General features: G+C 42.2%; 1 protein-coding gene across 1 annotated transcript in view; it reads left to right on the top strand.

Annotated features, from left to right (window-relative positions):
* Positions 1–1,243: 1,243 nt before the first annotated feature.
* The window catches only part of cfap61 (cilia and flagella associated protein 61), a 47,487-nt gene continuing 25,548 nt past the window's right edge, over positions 1,244–23,182 (top strand). Inside the window, exons 1-14 of the mRNA XM_030110789.1 lie at positions 1,244–1,394; positions 2,147–2,297; positions 2,421–2,497; positions 2,697–2,764; positions 2,855–2,975; positions 3,259–3,385; positions 5,313–5,444; positions 5,833–5,915; positions 6,481–6,520; positions 7,120–7,250; positions 7,407–7,530; positions 9,842–9,919; positions 10,482–10,688; positions 11,834–11,962. Coding sequence (XP_029966649.1) covers positions 1,252–1,394; positions 2,147–2,297; positions 2,421–2,497; positions 2,697–2,764; positions 2,855–2,975; positions 3,259–3,385; positions 5,313–5,444; positions 5,833–5,915; positions 6,481–6,520; positions 7,120–7,250; positions 7,407–7,530; positions 9,842–9,919; positions 10,482–10,688; positions 11,834–11,962 — 1,611 coding nt within the window. The 5' untranslated portion in view covers positions 1,244–1,251. The remainder of the gene's footprint in view (positions 1,395–2,146; positions 2,298–2,420; positions 2,498–2,696; positions 2,765–2,854; positions 2,976–3,258; positions 3,386–5,312; positions 5,445–5,832; positions 5,916–6,480; positions 6,521–7,119; positions 7,251–7,406; positions 7,531–9,841; positions 9,920–10,481; positions 10,689–11,833; positions 11,963–23,182) is intronic.

Raw genomic sequence — 23,182 nt, 5'->3', positions numbered from 1 at the left:
CATGACAGTACCCACAATGCCTCGCTCCCTGACGATATCACGTAACCTCCGGTGGTTGCGTGTCACCATGGTAACAGAGTCAGTGTCGTTATGGCGACGATAACAGCTGCAAGTGTAGAGAACGCTCAGTATACAAATAAGGACGAAAAGCCAGATGTTAGCGGGAAGTAATTCGTCAGAGGTCAGTAATAACTGCTGTGTTTCTTTAAAACGTACTTTAATAGAATGTAGCCTTCAGCCCAATGGTTAGCTTGCGCTCTTCCTCACGTTTATAAAATACTTGTCTATTTTCTTTGAGATCTCACCTTATGAATTTTCTCTTTTGTACTTGCATACATTTCAGGGCTTGCACTCTTTTCTCTTTTACTCGAGCCTAGTTGGTGGCGATTAAGACTTTTAATCTTACGTGATTAAGATGATCAAAAACATTAAAACAAAGAGATTAAGAAAGGAAAGAGGAATGAGAATAAATAAGGGTAAAAAAAATTGTTGAGACAAAATAAACTTTTAGTAAACCTCTTCCTGAGGATCTCAGGGTTCTGGTTGGTTCATATTCTGCATGTAAATTTTCAATATATTTAGGCCTGAGACCTTTCAAGGCCTTATATTATAGCCCAGAAGTCGGCTTTTGAAGTGGGTCCTCTGACATACAGGCAGGCAGTGCAGAGATTGAAGCTCAGGTGTGATGATCTTTACTCCCTTTGTGTTGGTGAGCACTCTGGAGGCTCTGCAGCTGTCCACAACAGATTATTTGACTGAGTCCTGCAAACACACTGTAACAATAATCCAACATACTGAAAGTAAATGCTGGAAGAAGTTTCTCTGAATCCTCTGAATCAACCAGAAAACCCTTAATTCTTGCTAGATTCTTGCTATATTCACTTCTGTAAAATTCACTTCTGTATCACTTAACTCTGTTTAGCTTATATGTTTGAGGCTTCCTGGCATATGTATAAAATAAATGAAATATAAAGAAATATAAAGCAGTCACATGACAGGCAATAGATACAATATGTAGCCTTAAAGCTAAAAAGAAGGGGTGAGGGAGCTCAATAAATAGATAAAACTTTACATTTTATTTTGAGATTGTTCATTTTTCATACTGTGTGATCAGAAACTGCACTTCATTAATACTCACCCACAGTTCAGCCTCAAGATGTATATTTCAAGATGATTTCCGCTTCAAACCATATATTGTTATACAGTATCTGACATAACTCTGTCTCTCCATTGTATCTAATCCAAGTGAAAATGAAGACGATCATATCAGCCAGTGGCCGACGGGAAACTGTGATGGTGAAGAGAAGCGAGTCAGCAGACGCTCAGAAGATCGACAGCCTCATCAGCCCCGAAGCTCAGGCCGTTTTTGGACGGGTCAATGTCATTCGTCTTCTGTAAGGAATATATGTCTGCTTTTTAATAGCTTCTAATGTGGTGATGCCGGCTGGAGGCAGAATCTTACAGCAGAAGCATATCTGAGAATGTGGGAGTAGCAGTGGAGGAGGTGGGAATTTCATCCACATGGCAGTGAAATTGAAAATTATATTAATGGAAAACATGGCCAAAGGGGAGGAGATAGATAATGAAGAAGATGAGGCCCAGGAGAGAGCCCTGGGGAACACCGGAGGAGAGTGGAGATGCCTCGGTTCTAAAAGAATTTAACTGAATCAACTGACTTTGACGTGAACCAATCCAGAGGTGTGTTCAACAGCTCATCTTTGGGGGAGGACAGAGTGACAGATGGTGTCAAAAACTTGACTCAGATCTAGGAGGAAGGGTGAAGGATAACAGTCCAGCGTCAGGCGGAATTAGGAGGTTGTTGGTCACTTTGTTGAGGACTGTTTCCAGCAGGAATGAAACCAGACTGATAAGTTGGAGAGGTGACAGTGAATGAGGTGTTCCAGTTTTTGTTTTTTTTTTCTTTTTCATAATCCTTGAGAAAAGTGGCAGAATGGAAATGGAAGAGAAGTTGTTGGGTTTCTGAATAGATTTGAGAGATGGAGGCACAAAAGCAGAGTTTTGGGAGGAACAGATCTCCACCACCTTCACTTCAGCCTTCTGTCTCTTCCACAGTTACACAGTCTGCTAATCTTCTATGAAAGAAACCGTCTCTGAGACGCCCTGCTTCTTCTTCTTCTTCTTTCAGAGAGAAGGCCAATCTGGCTGTGACTCTGGCCAATGAGAAGGACGACATCCTGGCTCACGCCTCCTTCTTCGATCACCCCATTGGAGACCTGGTGGATCAGGCTCTCTGGGAACCGTTCCTGCACAAACACTTCGGGGCTGAAACATGCTCGGTGCGTTTCAGCCATTCCGTCACACAGAGAAGAATCAAAATGATTAATTTTAGAACAGACATCTTTAAAAACTACCATATGAAATTTGAATGAGAAATCAGCTGTTCCATCTTCTCTCTGCAGCCCAGGAACACACTTTTCCTCCACTTCTATGTGGCGCAGTCAGATTTTGCCTCAGCAAGTGTCAAAGAGATAATGAGGTACGGGAAAAAAAAAACATTGCTTCCATTTTCTTTTAAAGTGTAATAAACTTTACTCAGGTTGCTGCGAGATCTCATCTGGAGATTAAAAATGATAACATGACCCCATCACACATAAAAAAAGAGAAATCACAAAGATAAACATGGAATGAAGGTCAATGTAATTGTATTCAAAGAACCGCTATGCTTCTTTTCACAGGGCTGTCTTTAACACTGTGGCTGAGCTTGAGTACATCTGCCTGGTCAGCCCAAACGTCGGTCCTTTAGGTGACTAAAAGGTTCAACCTCGGTGTTAAATGAATCGTATATGTGCAAACGACCCGTGCAGACACTCAGACGTGTGTCTTGTGTGTTCAGAGCCAGAACTGGATGTGATATTCAAGCCGATGCAGCGCCTGACGGACCCTGGGCCTCAGTGCTTGGCGTTGATGACCCACAGACGAGAACACTGCCCGCGGCTTCGGATCCGCCGAGCCAGGTGAGCTCATGTGAAATGATGTAAAATGTTGTTTATAGTACTTTCTTCTTGCCCCCCAGTTTGCCTCTAAAGGATGCTGATCTATTTTCCAAATATTTTATAGAAAAAAAAAAATTACAGGAAAAAACAAATAGAAAAGAATCCCTCAAAGTGAAAGAAAGCATAGATTGTAGGAAGTGTGGTTTCATGATTTTCTTGTGTAATTTGTGACTTTTGTCATTCTGGAGCCCTGGATGGGAACCTCTACTTTAACCTGATGCCTTTTGTCTTTTATTTATTACAGGATTGAAGATCTTGATGACATATCACAGATATTTAAAGAGCAGACAAAGCTCCCGTCTGTCCAAACCTCCGTCCTGCAGGAGGTCGTTCAGAGCCGGAATGAGGACGAGCACGCCGCCGTTTGTGAGGTTTGCTCACACTAATTGGCCTTTTTTCATCACAGTTTTGGAACTTTTGCCTTCTGCCTGATGAATTCCTACAAATCACGGCATTTTACATGATCTCAGTTTTCACTAATTTGTTGTATATTTTAAACCAAAATTGTTTCAAATCCAGAGTTCAGAGACAGGTGTAAAATTTAATCCTCATTTCTTCACTCCATGAATATTTATCACATCATTTAATTCTAAAGGGAGGAGAACTCTGATATCCAGTGAGATAGAAATCATTTTTACAACATTGTGTAAACCTTTTCTAAATGAAAATGTAAGAATCTTTTCACGTATAACGCCCTGCAAACACTGCCCAGAATTAGAAAACTGGACTGGTGTGTTTGCAGGTCAATAAACAAAGCATTAGTGATCAGCAGAAGTCACGAAAATGACAAATCCATATGTTGGTCCTCCTTTGTGCGGCCCGGATTAGACAAATCACGTCCTCTCTGTGTTAATATTTGGGTGAAATAATGCCGAAGCAGCATGCAGACGACGCGTTGCCTGATTGTCAGGAGCCCCGTTGGGATCTGCTCCCCCGGGACCTGGAAGACGGCAGACCTCCTCTCCTCCTGCCCACCAGTCAAGCTGACATGTGTTCACGGCGGCATATGGCAGATACGAGCTGATGCCGGGCCAAGACATGCTCTCACTGAACATATTGTGTCCAGACATCTGAAGCATTTTGGGCTTTTTGTCTGATTATGTTCAGCACTCCGAAAACAAACAATTCAACATCGTCCCAGAGGGCTCCGCCGTTCAGGCCGCCACATGCCCCAAACATTTCTGAAGCTACCAAAAGTGCTGCTTGAATATTTATCCCCCTGTAAAAGTATTTTCTGCTCCTGTAAGATAGAATCTGAACAGTTCATGTGTGTGAAACCATGTTGTGAAATCACTGCTACTGCAGTTGCTCTAACCAAAGGACCGGATGGTAAGTGAAGAAAAAAAAAAAAAAAAAAGAAAAAGATGCTCGGTGAGAAAGAGAGCCCAGCAAGCATGTGGAGCAGCTTCTAGGCAGCATACAGTAGCAGTTGAGTTCAAGGGTCACGTACAGCCCAGTTTCATCTTCAGTGAGCTGAACAAGGGAATTAGAGTCTTAATAACAGGTTTAAATTTAAACTTCAAAGTTTTTCTTTGTTGAGTAAAAATACATTTGAGTGTGTGTGATAGATATATGATGAAAACTATATTTTTAACATAGACATTGTATTAATTTCGTCTTTATTTTGAAAGAAAAGCCAACGAGGTCGAAAAGGAAATTCTTTCTCTGTGTTTAATTCCCAATGAAGACTCTCTGGTAAGAAGTCGCCTTGCTGAAAACTTCAAAAGTGACTTTAAATTTAACTTTTGCACTAATTGTACTGATGAATGCTTTACGTTATGGGCTGAAAACTGCCATGAAATGCAAAACAAAGATGTAAAAAATGCAATTCAAAGCGAGATTAATCGTGTTAACAATGTGATTAAAAAAAAAATAATCGCTAGCCCGAATGTATATAAATACAGAAACACAATTTCAGGGCTTATTTACACAACATTTCATGTGAAAATGCATCTGCTAAAGTTTGACATTTACACATCAACATCTTGAAAATGGTGCCCCTTTACATGGAAACAGCACAAACGCTGAAAAATATGTAGTGAGCGTGGTGGGCCACTAGTTGGCGCTGGTGCTTGTTTTTGGAATGAAACCACACACGTGTGCAGAGGTCAGCTCTCCAGGAGAGTTTGGACTGGGAGTCATGTCAGTCTGCAGGATGCCGCTGTTGTTACTGTTCATATGCAGAAGAATTATTCACCATGGTCTTGAGGTGCATTACACAAAAGTTGTGTTTTAATTGGAAACCGATACACACAGAAAGTGTCCATGACTGACTCGTGTGGTGTGTTTCCTCCTCAGACCAACGGGGTCGTGGTCGGCTTCATCAGCATCACTGCCACCGTCGATGCAAACTGGCTTCAGGACAACTTTGAGCTGAAGGAGTTTGATGGTCTGTACAAAATTAAAGAAGAACAAGCAGACGCTCCTGCTGCTGACCCTGACCCTGACCCTGACCCGGACCCGGACCTGGACCCGGACCTGGACCCGGACCAGGACAGGGATGAAGACACTTCCACCTCAGAGCAGGTGACTGCTGAACACGTCGTCTTCAAAACGTTGCCGTGCAAACGCAAAACTTTTCTGAAAATGATGCATTTTCACTCAAAACGTTGTGGGATTCAGTATCAGTGTATTTCTGTGCCATTAATCACAAGATTTATTTAGCCCCCATTTGAAGAATTTGTAATTACAATAATCAATTTCAGATGAAACAATACAAACATTTTATCAGAGTGATCACTGTGAGATATTATGCAGGTGATATATGAACAGGTAAGCAGTACAACCTAAACTCTAATGTGCTGCTTTGCTCTGTCAGGCTCGGTCTGATGACACATTTTCAAAGAAAAGTGATGCGTTCTGCGTTCGACACTTCGCAATGGACAAAAGATATGAAATGAGGTAAGTAGCAAAGCTTTCTATACTTACTATTTCTTTCTGAAAGCCTGTTTTACTGGATTAGTTACTAGTTTATGAGTTACTGAAGAGAAAACAGAAGGATTTCCTGTCTGTGTGCACGGATCTGGGGAAGCGGTTGTTTTCATTTATCTTGGAAGGCTCCTGTTTTCCTGTTTGAGTGAAAGATTTTCCTGACTTTGGTCCGTTTGCGAGGCGGTGACTCAGCAGCAGTGATGGCGGCCGTCCAGACCGCTGTCAGTCATCCACTGTGTTAAAGCGGGGAGAGTGACTGTTACTTGGCCCCCGCTGAGCCCCCCCCTCCCCTCCCCTCGCCACCGCCTTGCCTCCCAGCTGTTCCTGAATATGGAGCCGGGTCGCTCCCCGCCGAGAGTGAGCACGTTATTAATGAGAGCCGCGCTTAAAGTGACAGAGAGCTGAAGGCGAGAAGTTGGGCTGGAAGCGGCGAGCAGATTGGTCAGCCAGTTGTTGTGATCACCAACTTGGCACAGACAAATACTTCCACTCACCCCCCCCACCCCACTCACACTTTTTGTCTTCTCTTTTCCAGATCAATGGACTTCATTCCGTATGTTTTCCAACAATTCCCTGTGAGTGTCCCGTTTGCATTCAGATCAGCCATGAGCGTGACACGAACACACTCTCCCGCGGTCGGGAAACTGTGATGCACATTAAATAGGAGGAGACTTTCTGCAGAACCAGACTCAGGGGAGCAGACTTTCTGCTATTCCGGTTGGATTGAGGGGACAGAATAAGAGAAAATGGAGGTACAGACAGATTTATATGGAGGGATTCAAACCCTGGTTCCTGTACAGGGGTGGGGAAAATACAGAAATCAAGAAGAAAATAAGAAGAGCACGGAGCGGTGCACCGAAGACGTATTGGTGAAAGTGTAGACAGATACACTGTGTCAGAGCTGAGAAAAACTGAGAAAAGCCACACATGCAGGGGAGATCATGCAAATTAGCCACAATACCACAGCAGAGCCCAAAAATACACAGAATCTGAAACCAGCTACAAACCAGAGACAAAACGACGTTTGAAACCAGACGCTTGGTAACAGTTCATCCTGAGTTCATGATATGTCAGAAACTTCTCTTTGGATGGTAGGAAATGTCTACTTTGAGTGGAGAATACAGCATGATTGTACAGTTTGCTTTGTTGTTGTTGTTGTTGTTGTTTGTCACAGGACCTGAACTTCTGCGTCATCACGGTTCCCTCTCCGTCCTCCGACCTCCAGCTGCTGCAGCACTTCGTCAGGGTGCGTCCCGCCAGCCCGTCGAACCGGGAGCTCTACGTCTTCCACCGGGCAGGACTCAGGTAGCGGCCGTCCACTTTTACTGTGAAGAACAGAAAGTGACTGATTTAGAGAACCTGTAATTCCAAACTAAACCACGGGGGACCCAGACAGCGCTAATTTACAATTCTTAATTAGTGGCCACATCAGTGTTTGTGTATTTCCGATTGTGCTTGCAGTGTGAGGGTGAGGCCGGCTGTGGCTGCAGACCGAACCCCCGTCTCTGCTCTGGTGAAGGACTTGAGTCTGAAGGAGTCCCTGCTGCAGGACCTGGACCGCTTCTACGCAGCCCGCAGTGACCGGGTCAGTTCACACACGGCTCCAAACTGCTTCATCCAGCAGGCTGTAGAGGTCTGAGGTCGTCTGAGGTCCTCTGTGGGCCGTGATTCAGCCTCTCAGCCTGTCCCTGTTCACAATCGTTTAAACAGGACGGGAGTTTGAATGATTCAATCTTTTTCTTTTATTCTTTATTTCTTTTTGTTTTATACATGTTTAAAATAAAAGCTTGATTGATTTAATCCATTTAAAAAAAATCTAAAAATGGTTTTGTAAACACCTAATTCTGATTGAAAATGGCCAGTGGCCAATAAAGTGGCTGAATTATTCAGATTTTAAAGCAGACTTCAATAACTCCTCAATCATGTCTACCTTCATTGCACTTCAAGTGAATTCCAGTCGTTCTGCTCTCTTGCCCCGTCGTGATGGCGCACATATTCCAAGATGGCTGCCCTGAGTGAGCCAAGGTGATTTATTTAATGAGAGCCTGAGAAGAAATGGATATAATGAAAAAGCTTTAAAATGCTGATGTTTTTAAAGCTGTAGAGTCAAAGTTACTTGAGAAAGAAAGAAAGAAAGAAAGAAAGAAAGAAACAAAAGACGCAGGAACTGGATTTGTTTGTTAATATGGCACTTTTTTACTGGTCCGACTCTCTCAAGATGAAATTGGGCTGCAGGTGGAAGCCAGACTAAAATATGTTTGACACCCCTGTTTTAATGTCGTCCTCACATCTGAGAATCGATCGGTGTTTCGCCGTGTATCTCCATCACCTTGAAGCCAAAACATGCAGGTCTGTGGTTTGTAACGACAGAGAGCCCAGATGTACCTGAGACAGTCCAACACAGAACCTAACCATCAGCCACACACACACACACACACACACACACACACACACACACACACACACACACACACACACACACACACACACACACACACACACACACACACACACACACACACATTCTCACAACCTGCCAATTCAGACAACAATTATCCAATAAACATGACTCTGGGCCTGCTAACCACTGTACCAATGTGCCACCACACACTGGATGTAGTGTAATTGCCTCCAGTGTTATTCGTTTTCATTTGTCGGAGCAGGAATTGGCTCGTAGAACCCACCAAAAACATCATGGTTAGGATTCATTTTTCCACTTTAAATTGAGACGGTGATTATTTTGGGCGGCGGAGTGCGACTGGAGCCGGCGCGGTGATTGTCTTGGAATATAACGAGGAATATCGCACGTATGCCAGGGAACAGATTGGTGAGAATTCAGCCGAACGAATCCTCCTCTCTGACTGACACCCCAGCTGTCACCGCCGCCGCTCCAAGACTGATAATTACTTCTCGTTGGAGAATGCAGCCACTTCGTGCGCGCTCGGGGCTCCAGACCCGGCGAGGACGAGGAAAGTGCATTCGGCCCCCCGCTGAGCGCAGCAGACGCACCTACATGTTTTACATGTTGTGAATTTTCCAAGATCTGCACCTTCCCCTCACCCGGGATCCGGGAAATTGTCATTTGTGGTTATGCTCTGACCCAGTTTTGACTATTTTAACTCCTTGTCCTTGTTTAACTAAATACAACATCTGCGAACTCCACTCACAACACACAACACAGGAAAGAGACATTTTTACTCACTTTTTACCAAACCGGATGTTTCCATCACTGTAAAAATATTATGCTTACCAAAAAAACTGAAATTTAAACATCCCAGTGAGGAAACACTGACATTGTATTATTCCATTTTGCACTTTTTGCCAATTCGTCCTCAACTGCTGTAGTCACAATTTTGGCAGTTTTAGCGACTTTAGCCATGTGAGTCAGGTTCACTGTTTTTTTTTGTTGTTGTTTTTTTCCAGTTTCCCCCTTCCGGTGCTTTCCCCACTACCTTTAGTCCACTTGGTTCCGTATTTTGGACAAATGCAGAAAGACTCTGAGCTAATCCATTGCACCACACCCTAACAGCGCCAACCATTGTAAAAACATAAGTCATGTTTAAACAGTCTTTTTTTTATTATTATTATTGTTGGACAAAGGAATTTTAAAGCTTGAGCTGCCTGAATGTTGTCCCAGAGGACAGGAGCTCACACTGAACAGGAATCCCACAGCCAGACTGCTCCCAGACAGCAATAAAGTAGACAAATCATCCCAATTAAAGCCTCACTTCACTGGTAACTAATGTTCTTTTTTATCGTCATTTTACAGCCTCTATTGATTCTGCACTACATTTTGCTGGGAAGCCCTTTGAAATGTTGTTATTCCATATCAAACTAAAACATTAACATGATGTTTATTACTGTCATTAGTGGGTTTTTTTTATTGTTTATGTCAGGAAGCCGTGCCTCTGCAGGCCTTCGTCGCCCATGTGGACGGGCGGGTTGTGGGGACAGTCATCATCAGAGACGAGCAGGTATCAAAGTTACCAGTGTGTGTGTGTGTGTGTGTGTGTGTGTGTGTGTGTGTGTGTGTGTGTACAGTTTGGTGTCAGTACCACCATGATTTCTTGTCTTTTTTTCTTTTTTTTTTTTCAAATTTGTGCTCCTATGTTCATCTTTTACATGGAATTCATGCGACTCTTAGTATTTTAAGACCGAGTTGTTTTTGGTACTTTTTTACTTTGAAGTTTCTCTCCAACATTTATGCCCTCTAAATATGTTCAAAATCTGTTTGAAATTGAAAAATGAACCATAATCCTTCTTATTTCACATATTTGGCTCAAGATATCCCTTTGATATGATACATAATTTACTGGATTTCAATGAAACAGGTGTCAAATATGTGGCCTGCGGCCCAAAAACAGCGTGGAGAAGGATATAGTCAGGCCCACATTAACTGCCAGATAAAGGCTTCATCCTGGAAACATGCCCAAAAGGAATTTTCACATGGAGCTGGGTTGAACACAAGAGTGTTAAAGTAGGAAAATGTGAACTATCAAACATCTGTGGATGAAATGTGCCTCTGTCTTTGAACAGGACATCGAGTACATCCGCGCCCACTACAACATCGAGAACTTCATCTATTTCAGCCACTACGGCTACGAGGAGCACGCTCAGATGCTCCACTTCGCCCTGCAGCCCTCCCTGCAGCACCTCGCCCGCCACTTGTTTCAGGAGGTCCTCCGGCTGGCGCACAAATCCTGCCTGTACCTCCGAGTCCGCCCCCCCGGCGGCGGCCAGCAGGCGGTGAGTGCACGGGGACCTCCGGTCCGGCCCTGCCAGCCCCTGCCAGCCAGCGTGCATGTCTGCTCAGACACTCGCCGTCATTAGTGTAATGAGCCTCGTTTCACACGCTGCAAAAAATGCCCGTCCGCTTCCCAACATGAGCTGATTTCAGTTTTTTCCGCTTCTCACACATTAAAAATTAAAAAATAAACCAGGTGTTATCTCCATCTACTCACACATGTGGTGTGGATGCACAGTAGCAGTGTTTTCCCCCGTTTCCATGGAGACAGAAGTGGAGCATTTTCAAAAAAGTGGCGTTTTAGTGATTCTAAGCACTGTTGTCATGCAAACACGATGAAAGTTTCCTATTTTTCATGAAGAAACTGCAGTTATTGGGAGGAGGAGGTTGTAAAATCTGTTTATTGAGCTGTTTGTTATCATATAATCATTATTTAGGGCCGACAGTGCAAACTGCAGCTGGATGCAGGCAGAGCCGGCCCTCCAACTCTGATTTCCATACGCTTACAAAAGAAATCGAGTTGCATTGTTTTTACCATTATCTTGAATTTGCATTCATTCATTTTTTTAGTAAATAAATATTTATGACAAACACAGAAGCCCTGCGTAGAACTAAATCCAACAATACAAACAGAAAACAAATCTATTTCTTCATTGTGCTCTATAAGGAGTGGAAAGAAGAAAACGTTTAATCCCGCTCGATGGAGGTAGCTGTGGGCTGCGGCCAGGCGATCGCTCTCCAGCCGTCAGCAGGTCACTTCTTGCAGAGTGCGGCCCTCAGCAGCCTCCTGTCCCCGGCGGTCGGGGCAGCAGGTGTGGGCAGCGCTGCCAGCTCCACCTCTCCACGCCACAACAAGACATTTCCTCAACATGTAGGGGCCTCCACTTCCTCTGCTAATTACCTTCCACAAACAAGCAGCAGATTGGGGGCTGATGATGTGCAAATAGAATAATGACAGAAGAGAACCAGAGGATTAGCTGCTGAGCCCTGCTGACGGAGCGAGGTGTCCGCCCGAGTCGGCGGCCCAGAGCTGGAATCATCCAACCTCTTCACCGGAGCTCGTTACTGATGCCGGTTAATCTCAGAGGGGATTTGATCTTTATTTATTTATTTTAATCGGAGCTCTCTTCGCTTCTGCACTCAGGATTCCTGCATCCACCATCTGGCCTCTGTCCTCGACTGCGCCGTCCCCGTCCGCCCGCGACGCCAGATCCTCTACCCGCTGGAGGAGCTTGGCATCAACGCGCCGTCCAGGCGGCTCACGCACAACCAGGTGGGTCGTCAGGAGGCAGCCTGCCAGGGAATGAACGCAGATCAGCTGAGGGCCTCAATGTGAAAGCAGCAGCAGCAACAGGGCAGGCGGGTCGCCACCAGAAGGCGCCGTTTCAAAGGGGAACAGCCTGGAATGTCACCTCCAGCTGCTCAGGTGACTGAAGGATCATGAAAAACAAAGAATGATGGAACGGAATTTATCCTTCAGCAACAAGCATTCTCAGCTGTTCCTCTCCCTCTTACTGCATCTGAATTCACAAAACAATGTTTCCCTTTGAGAAATGATGAGGGATGTCAAACATAAGGCTCGTGGGCCGAAACTGACCTCCAAGAAGCTTCGCGCCGGCCGTTCACACCACAAAGCAAATTGAAATAATTTACAGAAAACCCCATTTTCGTAGTTTTTTTTTTTTCTCCATTTCAACAAATTTCTCAAGACTAGCAGACACAACACAACGCTGAGACCTGAGATATCAACAATGCTAACTTGTTGCTAACAAACCTGCTTTAGCCTCAAAGCCATGCTGTCAGGGTGAGTTTGTAAAAAGATGCATAACACAAGTAGGTTTTTTTTTTTTGGGGGGGGGGGGGGGGGCGCAGTTCACTGTATTTTGCATGAGAAAGTTTCATTAGAATTGGCTTTATGTTGCGTTTGTTTTCATTTTTTATAGTAATTGTTTGGTTTTATGAATATGTAGATATTTCCATCGTGTATACTCTTCACCACAACAAAGAGAAAATTGAATATGTAAGTTCAAAGCTTATTGTTGCACTATTTTAATAGTCCGGACCACTCAGGATGAAATTAGACTGTTTGTGGCCTCTGAAGTAAAATATGTTTGAGATCCCTGGCATAGACAGATTAGCATCCTTGACCAGAGAATCGTTTGAATGAGCGACAAAAAGCATCGTGTCATCAGCAAACAGTTTTAGCCAAATATGAGACACAATGAACGCACCGGAAAGGGTTTAAAGGGGATAACAGTAGCTGTCTTTCATTTACAGCCTCTGATAAAGTAATGCCACTACTTTTTGAAGGACTTTTTGAAGGACTATGAACTACTGTAATAAAAAATAAACATGAGTAAATTAATGGAAGGCAGCTCAAGTTCAATGATAAATGCTTGACCATGAGATTCTGAGTGTTTTCAGTTACTCAGTATGTTCCTCTTTCATTGCTTTCAATCAGATTTTCATTTTCTGCTGCAGTTTTTTTTATTTTTTTAAATGTACAAAGAAAAAAAGAAAAAAAAAAAACAGTAAAGAGTGATGGAGACGTCTGTGTGACGATGATCACAGCTCTTTGACCGTGACTCATGTCCCGCTCCTAAACCCTCCGAGCTCAACCTTAATGCGTCCATGATTCATTTCAGCGTCCCGTTCTTCAAATATTTACCGCGTGTAAGACCCAAGGCATCGCATGTTAATTCCACTCCATCAAACCCCAGAGGCCCTCCCACCGCCCTCTTTCTCCCGGGTAACGCCGCAGTCACGATTTCCATGCCGTCCGGCAGATAAGAGCCCGGCCTCGGGACCATTAATCAAATTTAAAGCACCTGTTCCCTCTCCGTCAATAGCAGATCGTGTTACTCTGAGCTGCGCTCATTGTGTCGGGGAAAGGTGAGGATTCTCTGGAGTGATAAGAGCCGCTGCACCTGCTCCACCTCACATGCAGATGAGACAGCAGCTTTGTTCAGCTCATTGCCTCGTCTGGCCAATTCCTGCAGTATTCACTTCACATGCATGCAGGCATGTCATTTACTCCAGAAGAAAACTAATAAAACGCAATGCTCGATCGAATAATTGATTTCCACACATTGATAAAAAATGATTTTTTTTTTTAATCAAAATGCGAGTTTGGTCCTTAATTAGAAATTTTTTACGCCTTTATTAAAGTAGCTATTACTTAATACTTTATACACGTAGCCATTCAAATTGAACTATTTACAATAACAAAGACAGCACAGTTGGCAATGCTGCTTCATTTGTTTTATTGTCCAATCTTTCCTTATAATCAACTCATTCCAGAGATGTCTAAACATATTCAAAATACACATGCATACAAAAAGAGAAAAAAAAATGGAAAAATTTTACAAAGAAGAAAATCTATATACAATTTACACACGTCCCTCTCAACATGTATACTTATTACATGCACACATATTTAATTGAACATGTTGGAAATGACTGAAATTTTATAATTGTCCTGCTTCCTGAACCCATCCTGAATGACACAATATGTTAAAACGAATGGAAACGTGTGTATTTTGTAAATTCAGCTCACATTTAGGGTGTTCGTCCAAACTCAAGTAATGTTTTAGTTTTACCCAAAATGCTTGCATTTTTCTTACTTTTACATAATGTGGAATTAGCAACATTTATTTTCTGAAATAAATTAGAGGCTTTCATTCGATTTAGTTGATTCCTGCAGCACATCACTTTGTGACATATATAAAACACCCAACTTAGCGCTGACGGGTATCTGATACATCAAGTATTACCCTTTATAAAAGACAGTTAATGTCTGAATTCTTCCTGATCGACCTCATATGTCTAAATGAACCACTGAATGTTTACAGGTGTTTATTCTGTCGTTTCAGCTCACATTAAACTGAATAATTTGAATATTGTTTACCTCTTTTTCAGTGCTTTTAATCCTCCACTCGTTTCTGAAAAGAAACCTACTATTTTCTACGGCTCTTTGTTCTTTGATATGGAGGAAATGGCCAGAAACCGCCTGCATGTTGTTTTGAAAATACTTGAAAATGCATTAATTGTACATTCAATTACCAAAGAGTAATGGGATGCTAAATTGTGTCTGTGGGCTGTGTGTTTGGAAAATGCTTGGAAAAATAGCTACGTAAAAGCTCGTTTTTTTCCCTACCTGTACAGTTGAACATGGCGTCGGAGCCTCTCTGTGCATGTGACAGATGTTAGACACTCATTGAAGTTATTTGAATATCATATATATTTTTCTCCCCTCTTTATTAAAGTAGCTATGACTTTATGCTTTATATATGTAGCCATTCAAACTGATTTACACTATATTCCCAAAAATATTTGCTCACCAGCCTTAACTCACATATGAACTTCAGTGCCATCCCATTGATAACCCACTGGGTTCAATATGATGTCGGTCCACCTATTGCAGCTACTACAGCTTCAACTCTTCTGGGAAGGCTGTCCACAAGGTCGAGGAGTGTGTTTATATGAATTTTTGACCATTCTTCCGAAAGCGCATTGGTGAGGTCACACACCGATGCTGGTCGAGAAGGCCTGGCTCTCAGTCCCCGCTCTATTTCATCCCAAAGGTGTTCTATTGGGTTCAGGTCAGGACTCTGTGCAGGCCGGTCAAGTTCATCCACACCAGACTCTGCCATCCATGTCTTTATGGACCTTCTTTGTGCACTGGTGCACGGATTCCTCCTCCACCAAATTCCACACTTGGCACAATGCAGTCCGAAACGTACTGCAGTTGGTGATGTGTGGCTTGGATGCAGCTGCTCTGCCATGGAAACCCATTCCACGAAGCTCTCTGCGAACTGTACTTGGGCTGATCTGAAGGCCACATGAAGTTTGGAGCTCTGCAGCACTTGACTGTGCAGAAAGTCGGCGACCTCTCTGCAGTATGCGCCTCAGCATCCGCTGACCCCTCTCCGTCAGTTTACATGACCTTCCACTTCGTGGCTGAGTTGCTGTTGTTCCCAAACTCTTCCATTTTCTTATAACGCCGACAGTTAACTGTGGAATATTTAGGAGCCAGGAAATTTCACGACTGGATTTGCTTCACAGGTGGCTTCCTATGGCAGTTCCACGCTGGAATTCACTGAGCTGCTGAGGGCGGCCCATTCTTCACAAATGTTTGTCAAACAGTCTGCATGCCTGGATGCTTGGTTTTATACACCTGTGGCCAGGCCTCATGATTACAACACCTGATTTGTATCGGTGAGCAAATACTCTTTTGGTAATATGGTGTATTCACAATAACAAAAACAGTACAGTTGGCAATGCTGCTTCATTTGTTTGTTTTTTGTCCAAGCTTTCCTTATTATCAACTCATTCCAGAGATGTCTAAACATATTCAAAATAAAGATGCACACAAAAAGAGAAACATTTTTACAAATTTTTACAAAGAAAAAAAATCTATATACAATTTACACACACCCATCTCAACATGTACACTCATTTCATACACACATATGTAAGTGAACATATTGGAAAAGGGATCGGAAGCAGAAAAAGTTATTCACTCCTCCTTGTTCCCCAATATTTAATAATTAAATCTTATAGTTGTCCTGCTTCCTGAACTCATCCTGAATGACCCGACATGTTAAAATCAATGGATAAATGTTTAGTTTGTAAATTCAGCTCACATTTAGGGTGCTCATCCAAACTCAACTAAATTTTTTTTTTTTTTTACCCAAAATGCTTGCATTTTTGTTACTTTTACATAATGTGGAATTAGCAACATTTAATTCCTGTAATAAATTAGAGGCTTTCATTCGATTTAGTTGATTCCTGCAGCACATCACTTTGTGACATATATAAAACAACCAACTTAGCGCTGACGGGTATCTGATATATCAAGTATTACCCTTTATAAAAGACAGTTAATGTCTGAATTCTTCCCGATCGACCTCATATCTAAATGAACCACTGAATGCTTACAGGTGTTTATTCTGTCGTTTCAGCTCACATTAAACTGAATAATTTGAATATTGTTTACCTCTTTTTAAGTGCTTTTAATCCTCCACTCGTTTCTGAAAAGACACCTACTATGTTCTACGACTCTTTGTTCTTTGATATGGAGGAAATGGCCAGAAACCGCCTGCATGTTGTTTTGAAAATACTTGAAAATGCATTAATTGTACATTCAATTACCAAAGAGTAACGGGATGCTAAATTGTGTCTGCGGGCTGTGTGTATGCTTGGAAAAATAGCTACGTAAAAGCTCCTTTTTTTCCCTACCTGGACAGTTGAACATGGCGTCGGAGCCTCTCTGTGCATGTGACAGATGTTAGACACTCATGGAAGTTATTTGAATATCACATATTTTTTTCTCCCCTCTTTATTAAAGTAGCTATAACTTTATGCTTTACATGTGCAGCCATTCAAACTGATCTACACTATATTCCCAAAAATATTTGCTCACCAGCCTTGACTCACATATGAACTTCAGTGCCATCCCATTGATAACCCACTGGGTTCAATATGATGTCGGTCCACCTTATGCAGCTACTACAGCTTCAACTCTTCTGGGAAGGCTGTCCTCAAGGTCGAGGAGTGTGTTTTTATGAATTTTTGACCATTCTTCCGAAAGCGCATTGGTGAGGTCACACACCGATGCTGGTCGAGAAGGCCTGGCTCTCAGTCCCCGCTCTAATTCATCCCAAAGGTGTTCTATTGGGTTCAGGTCAGGACTCTGTGCAGGCCGGTCAAGTTCATCCACACCAGACTCTGCCATCCATGTCTTTATGGACCTTCTTTGTGCGCTTGGCACAATGCAGTCTGAAACGTACTGCAGTTGGTGATGTGTGGCTTGGATGCAGCTGCTCTGCCATGGAAACCCATTCCACGAAGCTCTCTGCGAACTGTACTTGGGCTGATCTGAAGGCCACATGAAGTTTGGAGCTCTGCAGCACTTGACTGTGCAGAAAGTCGGCGACCTCTCTGCAGTATGCGCCTCAGCATCCGCTGACCCCTCTCCGTCAGTTTACATGACCTTCCACTTCGTGGCTGAGTTGCTGTTGTTCCCAAACTCTTCCATTTTCTTATAACGCCGACAGTTAACTGTGGAATATTTAGGAACCAGGAAATTTCACGACTGGATTTGCTTCACAGGTGGCTTCCTATGGCAGTTCCACGCTGGAATTCACTGAGCTGCTGAGGGCGGCCCATTCTTCACAAATGTTTGTCAAACAGTCTGCATGCCTGGGTGCTTGGTTTTATACACCTGTGGCCAGGCCTCATGATTACAACACCTGATTTGTATCGGTGAGCAAATACTCTTTTGGTACTATGGTGTATTCACAATAACAAAAACAGTACAGTTGGCAATGCTGCTTTTGTTTTTTTGTCCAAGCTTTCCTTATCATCAACTCATTCCAGAGATGTCTAAACATATTCAAAATAAAGATGCACACAAAAAGAGAAACATTTTTACAAATTATTTCAAAGTAAAAAAAATCTATATACAATTTACACACACCCATCTCAACATGTACACTCATTTCATACACACATATGTAAGTGAACATATTGGAAAAGGGATCGGAAGCAGAAAAACTTATTCACTCCTCCTTGTTCCCCAATATTTAATAATTAAATCTTATAGTTGTCCTGCTTCCTGAACTCATCCTGAATGACCCGACATGTTAAAATCAATGGATAAATGTTTAGTTTGTAAATTCAGCTCACATTTAGGGTGCTCATCCAAACTCAACTACGGTAATTTTTTTTTTTTTTTTTTACCCAAAATGCTTGCATTTTTCTTACTTTTCCATAATGTGGAATTAGCAACATTTATTTCCTGTAATAAATTAGAGGCTTTCATTCGATTTAGTTGATTCCTGCAGCACATCACTGTGTGACATATATAAAACACCCAACTTAGCGCTGACGGGTATCTGATACATCAAGTATTACCCTTTATAAAAGACAGTTAATGTCTGAATTCTTCCCGATCGACCTCATATCTAAATGAACCACTGAATGCTTACAGGTGTTTATTCTGTCGTTTCAGCTCACATTAAACTGAATAATTTGAATATTGTTTACCTCTTTTTAAGTGCTTTTGATCCTCCACTTGTTTCTCAAAAGCAACCTACTATGTTCTACGACTCTTTGTTCTTCGATATGGAGGAAATGGCCAGAAACCGCCTGCATGTTGTTTTGAAAATACTTGAAAATGCATTAATTGTACATTCAATTACCAAAGAGTAATGGGATGCTAAATTGTGTCTGTGGGCTGTGTGTATGCTTGGAAAAATAGCTACGTAAAAGCTCCTTTTTTTCCCTACCTGGACAGTTGAACATGGCATCGGAGCCTCTCTGTGCACGTGACAGATGTTAGACACTCATGGAAGTTATTTGAATATCACATATTTTTTTCTCCCCTCTTTATTAAAGTAGCTATAACTTTATGCTTTACATGTGCAGCCATTCAAACTGATTTACACTATATTCCCAAAAATATTTGCTCACCAGCCTTGACTCACATATGAACTTCAGTGCCATCCCATTGATAACCCACTGGGTTCAATATGATGTCGGTCCACCTTATGCAGCTACTACAGCTTCAACTCTTCTGGGAAGGCTGTCCACAAGGTCGAGGAGTGTGTTTATATGAATTTTTGACCATTCTTCCGAAAGCGCATTGGTGAGGTCACACACTGATGCTGGTCGAGAAGGCCTGGCTCTCAGTCCCCGCTCTAATTCATCCCAAAGGTGTTCTATTGGGTTCAGGTCAGGACTCTGTGCAGGCCGGTCAAGTTCATCCACACCAGACTCTGCCATCCATGTCTTTATGGACCTTGCTTTGTGCACTGGTGCACAGATTCCTCCTCCACCAAATTCCACACTTGGCACAATGCAGTCCGAAATGTACTGCAGTTGGTGATGTGTGGCTTGGATGCAGCTGCTCTGCCATGGAAACCCATTCCACGAAGCTCTCTGCGAACTGTACTTGGGCTGATCTGAAGGCCACATGAAGTTTGGAGCTCTGCAGCACTTGACTGTGCAGAAAGTCGGCGACCTCTCTGCAGTATGCGCCTCAGCATCCGCTGACCCCTCTCCGTCAGTTTACATGACCTTCCACTTCGTGGCTGAGTTGCTGTTGTTCCCAAACTCTTCCATTTTCTTATAATAACGCCGACAGTTAACTGTGGAATATTTAGGAACCAGGAAATTTCACGACTGGATTTGCTTCACAGGTGGCTTCCTATGGCAGTTCCACGCTGGAATTCACTGAGCTGCTGAGAGCGGCCCATTCTTCACAAATGTTTGTCAAACAGTCTGCATGCCTGGATGCTTGGTTTTATACACCTGTGGCCAGGCCTCATGATTACAACACCTGATTTGTATCGGTGAGCAAATACTCTTTTGGTAATATGGTGTATTCACAATAACAAAAACAGTACAGTTGGCAATGCTGCTTCATTTGGTTTTTTTTGTCCAAGCTTTCCTTATTATCAACTCATTCCAGAGATGTCTAAACATATTCAAAATAAAGATGCACACAAAAAGAGAAACATTTTTACAAATTTTTTCAAAGTAAAAAAAATCTATATACAATTTACACACACCCATCTCAACATGTACACTCATTTCATACACACATATGTAAGTGAACATATTGGAAAAGGGATCGGAAGCAGAAAAAGTTATTCACTCCTCCTTGTTCCCCAATATTTAATAATTAAATCTTATAGTTGTCCTGCTTCCTGAACTCATCCTGAATGACCCGACATGTTAAAATCAATGGATAAATGTTTAGTTTGTAAATTCAGCTCACATTTAGGGTGCTCATCCAAACTCAACTACGGTAAAAAAAATTTTTTTTACCCAAAATGCTTGCATTTTTCTTACTTTTCCATAATGTGGAATTAGCAACATTTATTTCCTGTAATAAATTAGAGGCTTTCATTCGATTTAGTTGATTCCTGCAGCACATCACTTTGTGACATATATAAAACACCCAACTTAGCGCTGACGGGTATCTGATATATCAAGTATTACCCTTTATAAAAGACAGTTAATGTCTGAATTCTTCCCGATCGACCTCATATCTCTAAATGAACCACTGAATGTTTACAGGTGTTTATTCTGTCGTTTCAGCTCACATTAAACTGAATAATTTAAATATTGTTTACCTCTTTTTAAGTGCTTTTAATCCTCCACTCGTTTCTGAAAAGACACCTACTATGTTCTACGACTCTTTGTTCTTTGATATGGAGGAAATGGCCAGAAACCGCCTGCATGTTGTTTTGAAAATACTTGAAAATGCATTAATTGTACATTCAATTACCAAAGAGTAATGGGATGCTAAATTGTGTCTGTGGGCTGTGTGTATGCTTGGAAAAATAGCTACGTAAAAGCTCCTTTTTTTCCCTACCTGTACAGTTGAACATGGCGTCGGAGCCTCTCTGTGCATGTGACAGATGTTAGACACTCATGGAAGTTATTTGAATATCACCTATTTTTTTCTCCCCTCTTTATTAAAGTAGCTATAACTTTATGCTTTATATATGCAGCCATTCAAACTGATTTACACTATATTCCCAAAAATATTTGCTCACCAGCCTTAACTCACATATGAACTTCAGTGCCATCCCATTGATAACCCACTGGGTTCAATATGATGTCGGTCCACCTTTTGCAGCTACTACAGCTTCAACTCTTCTGGGAAGGCTGTCCACAAGGTCGAGGAGTGTGTTTATATGAATTTTTGACCATTCTTCCGAAAGCGCATTGGTGAGGTCACACACCGATGCTGGTCGAGAAGGCCTGGCTCTCAGTCCCCGCTCTAATTCATCCCCAAGGTGTTCTGTCGGGTTCAGGTCAGGACTCTGTGCAGGCCGGTCAAGTTCATCCACACCAGACTCTGCCATCCATGTCTTTATGGACCTTCTTTGTGCGCTTGGCACAATGCAGTCTGAAACGTACTGCAGTTGGTGATGTGTGGCTTGGATGCAGCTGCTCTGCCATGGAAACCCATTCCACGAAGCTCTCTGCGAACTGTACTTGGGCTGATCTGAAGGCCACATGAAGTTTGGAGCTCTGCAGCACTTGACTGTGCAGAAAGTCGGCGACCTCTCTGCAGTATGCGCCTCAGCATCCGCTGACCCCTCTCCGTCAATTTACATGACCTTCCACTTCGTGGCTGAGTTGCTGTTGTTCCCAAACTCTTCCATTTTCTTATAACGCCGACAGTTAACTGTGGAATATTTAGGAGCCAGGAAATTTCACGACTGGATTTGCTTCACAGGTGGCTTCCTATGGCAGTTCCACGCTGGAATTCACTGAGCTGCTGAGGGCGGCCCATTCTTCACAAATGTTTGTCAAAAAGTCTGCATGCCTGGATGCTTGGTTTTATACACCTGTGGCCAGGCCTCATGATTACAACACCTGATTTGTATCGGTGAGCAAATACTCTTTTGGTAATATGGTGTATTCACAATAACAAAAACAGTACAGTTGGCAATGCTGCTTCATTTGGTTTTTTTTGTCCAAGCTTTCCTTATTATCAACTCATTCCAGAGATGTCTAAACATATTCAAAATAAAGATGCACACAAAAAGAGAAACATTTTTACAAATTTTTTCAAAGTAAAAAAAATCTATATACAATTTACACACACCCATCTCAACATGTACACTCATTTCATACACACATATGTAAGTGAACATATTGGAAAAGGGATCGGAAGCAGAAAAAGTTATTCACTCCTCCTTTTTCCCCAATATTTAATAATTAAATCTTATAGTTGTCCTGCTTCCTGAACTCATCCTGAATGACCCGACATGTTAAAATCAATGGATAAATGTTTAGTTTGTAAATTCAGCTCACATTTAGGGTGCTCATCCAAACTCAACTACGGTAAAAAAAATTTTTTTACCCAAAATGCTTGCATTTTTCTTACTTTTCCATAATGTGGAATTAGCAACATTTATTTCCTGTAATAAATTAGAGGCTTTCATTCGATTTAGTTGATTCCTGCAGCACATCACTTTGTGACATATATAAAACACCCAACTTAGCGCTGACGGGTATCTGATATATCAAGTATTACCCTTTATAAAAGACAGTTAATGTCTGAATTCTTCCCGATCGACCTCATATCTCTAAATGAACCACTGAATGTTTACAGGTGTTTATTCTGTCGTTTCAGCTCACATTAAACTGAATAATTTGAATATTGTTTACCTCTTTTTAAGTGCTTTTGATCCTCCACTCGTTTCTCAAAAGCAACCTACTATGTTCTACGACTCTTTGTTCTTTGATATGGAGGAAATGGCCAGAAACCGCCTGCATGTTGTTTTGAAAATACTTGAAAATGCATTAATTGTACATTCAATTACCAAAGAGTAATGGGATGCTAAATTGTGTCTGTGGGCTGTGTGTATGCTTGGAAAAATAGCTACGTAAAAGCTCCTTTTTTTCCCTACCTGTACAGTTGAACATGGCGTCGGAGCCTCTCTGTGCATGTGACAGATGTTAGACA

This window comes from Salarias fasciatus, chromosome 15 (assembly GCF_902148845.1).
Source record: "Salarias fasciatus chromosome 15, fSalaFa1.1, whole genome shotgun sequence".
NCBI lineage: Eukaryota > Metazoa > Chordata > Actinopteri > Blenniiformes > Blenniidae > Salarias > Salarias fasciatus.
This window is presented reverse-complemented; position numbering and strand designations above follow the sequence as displayed.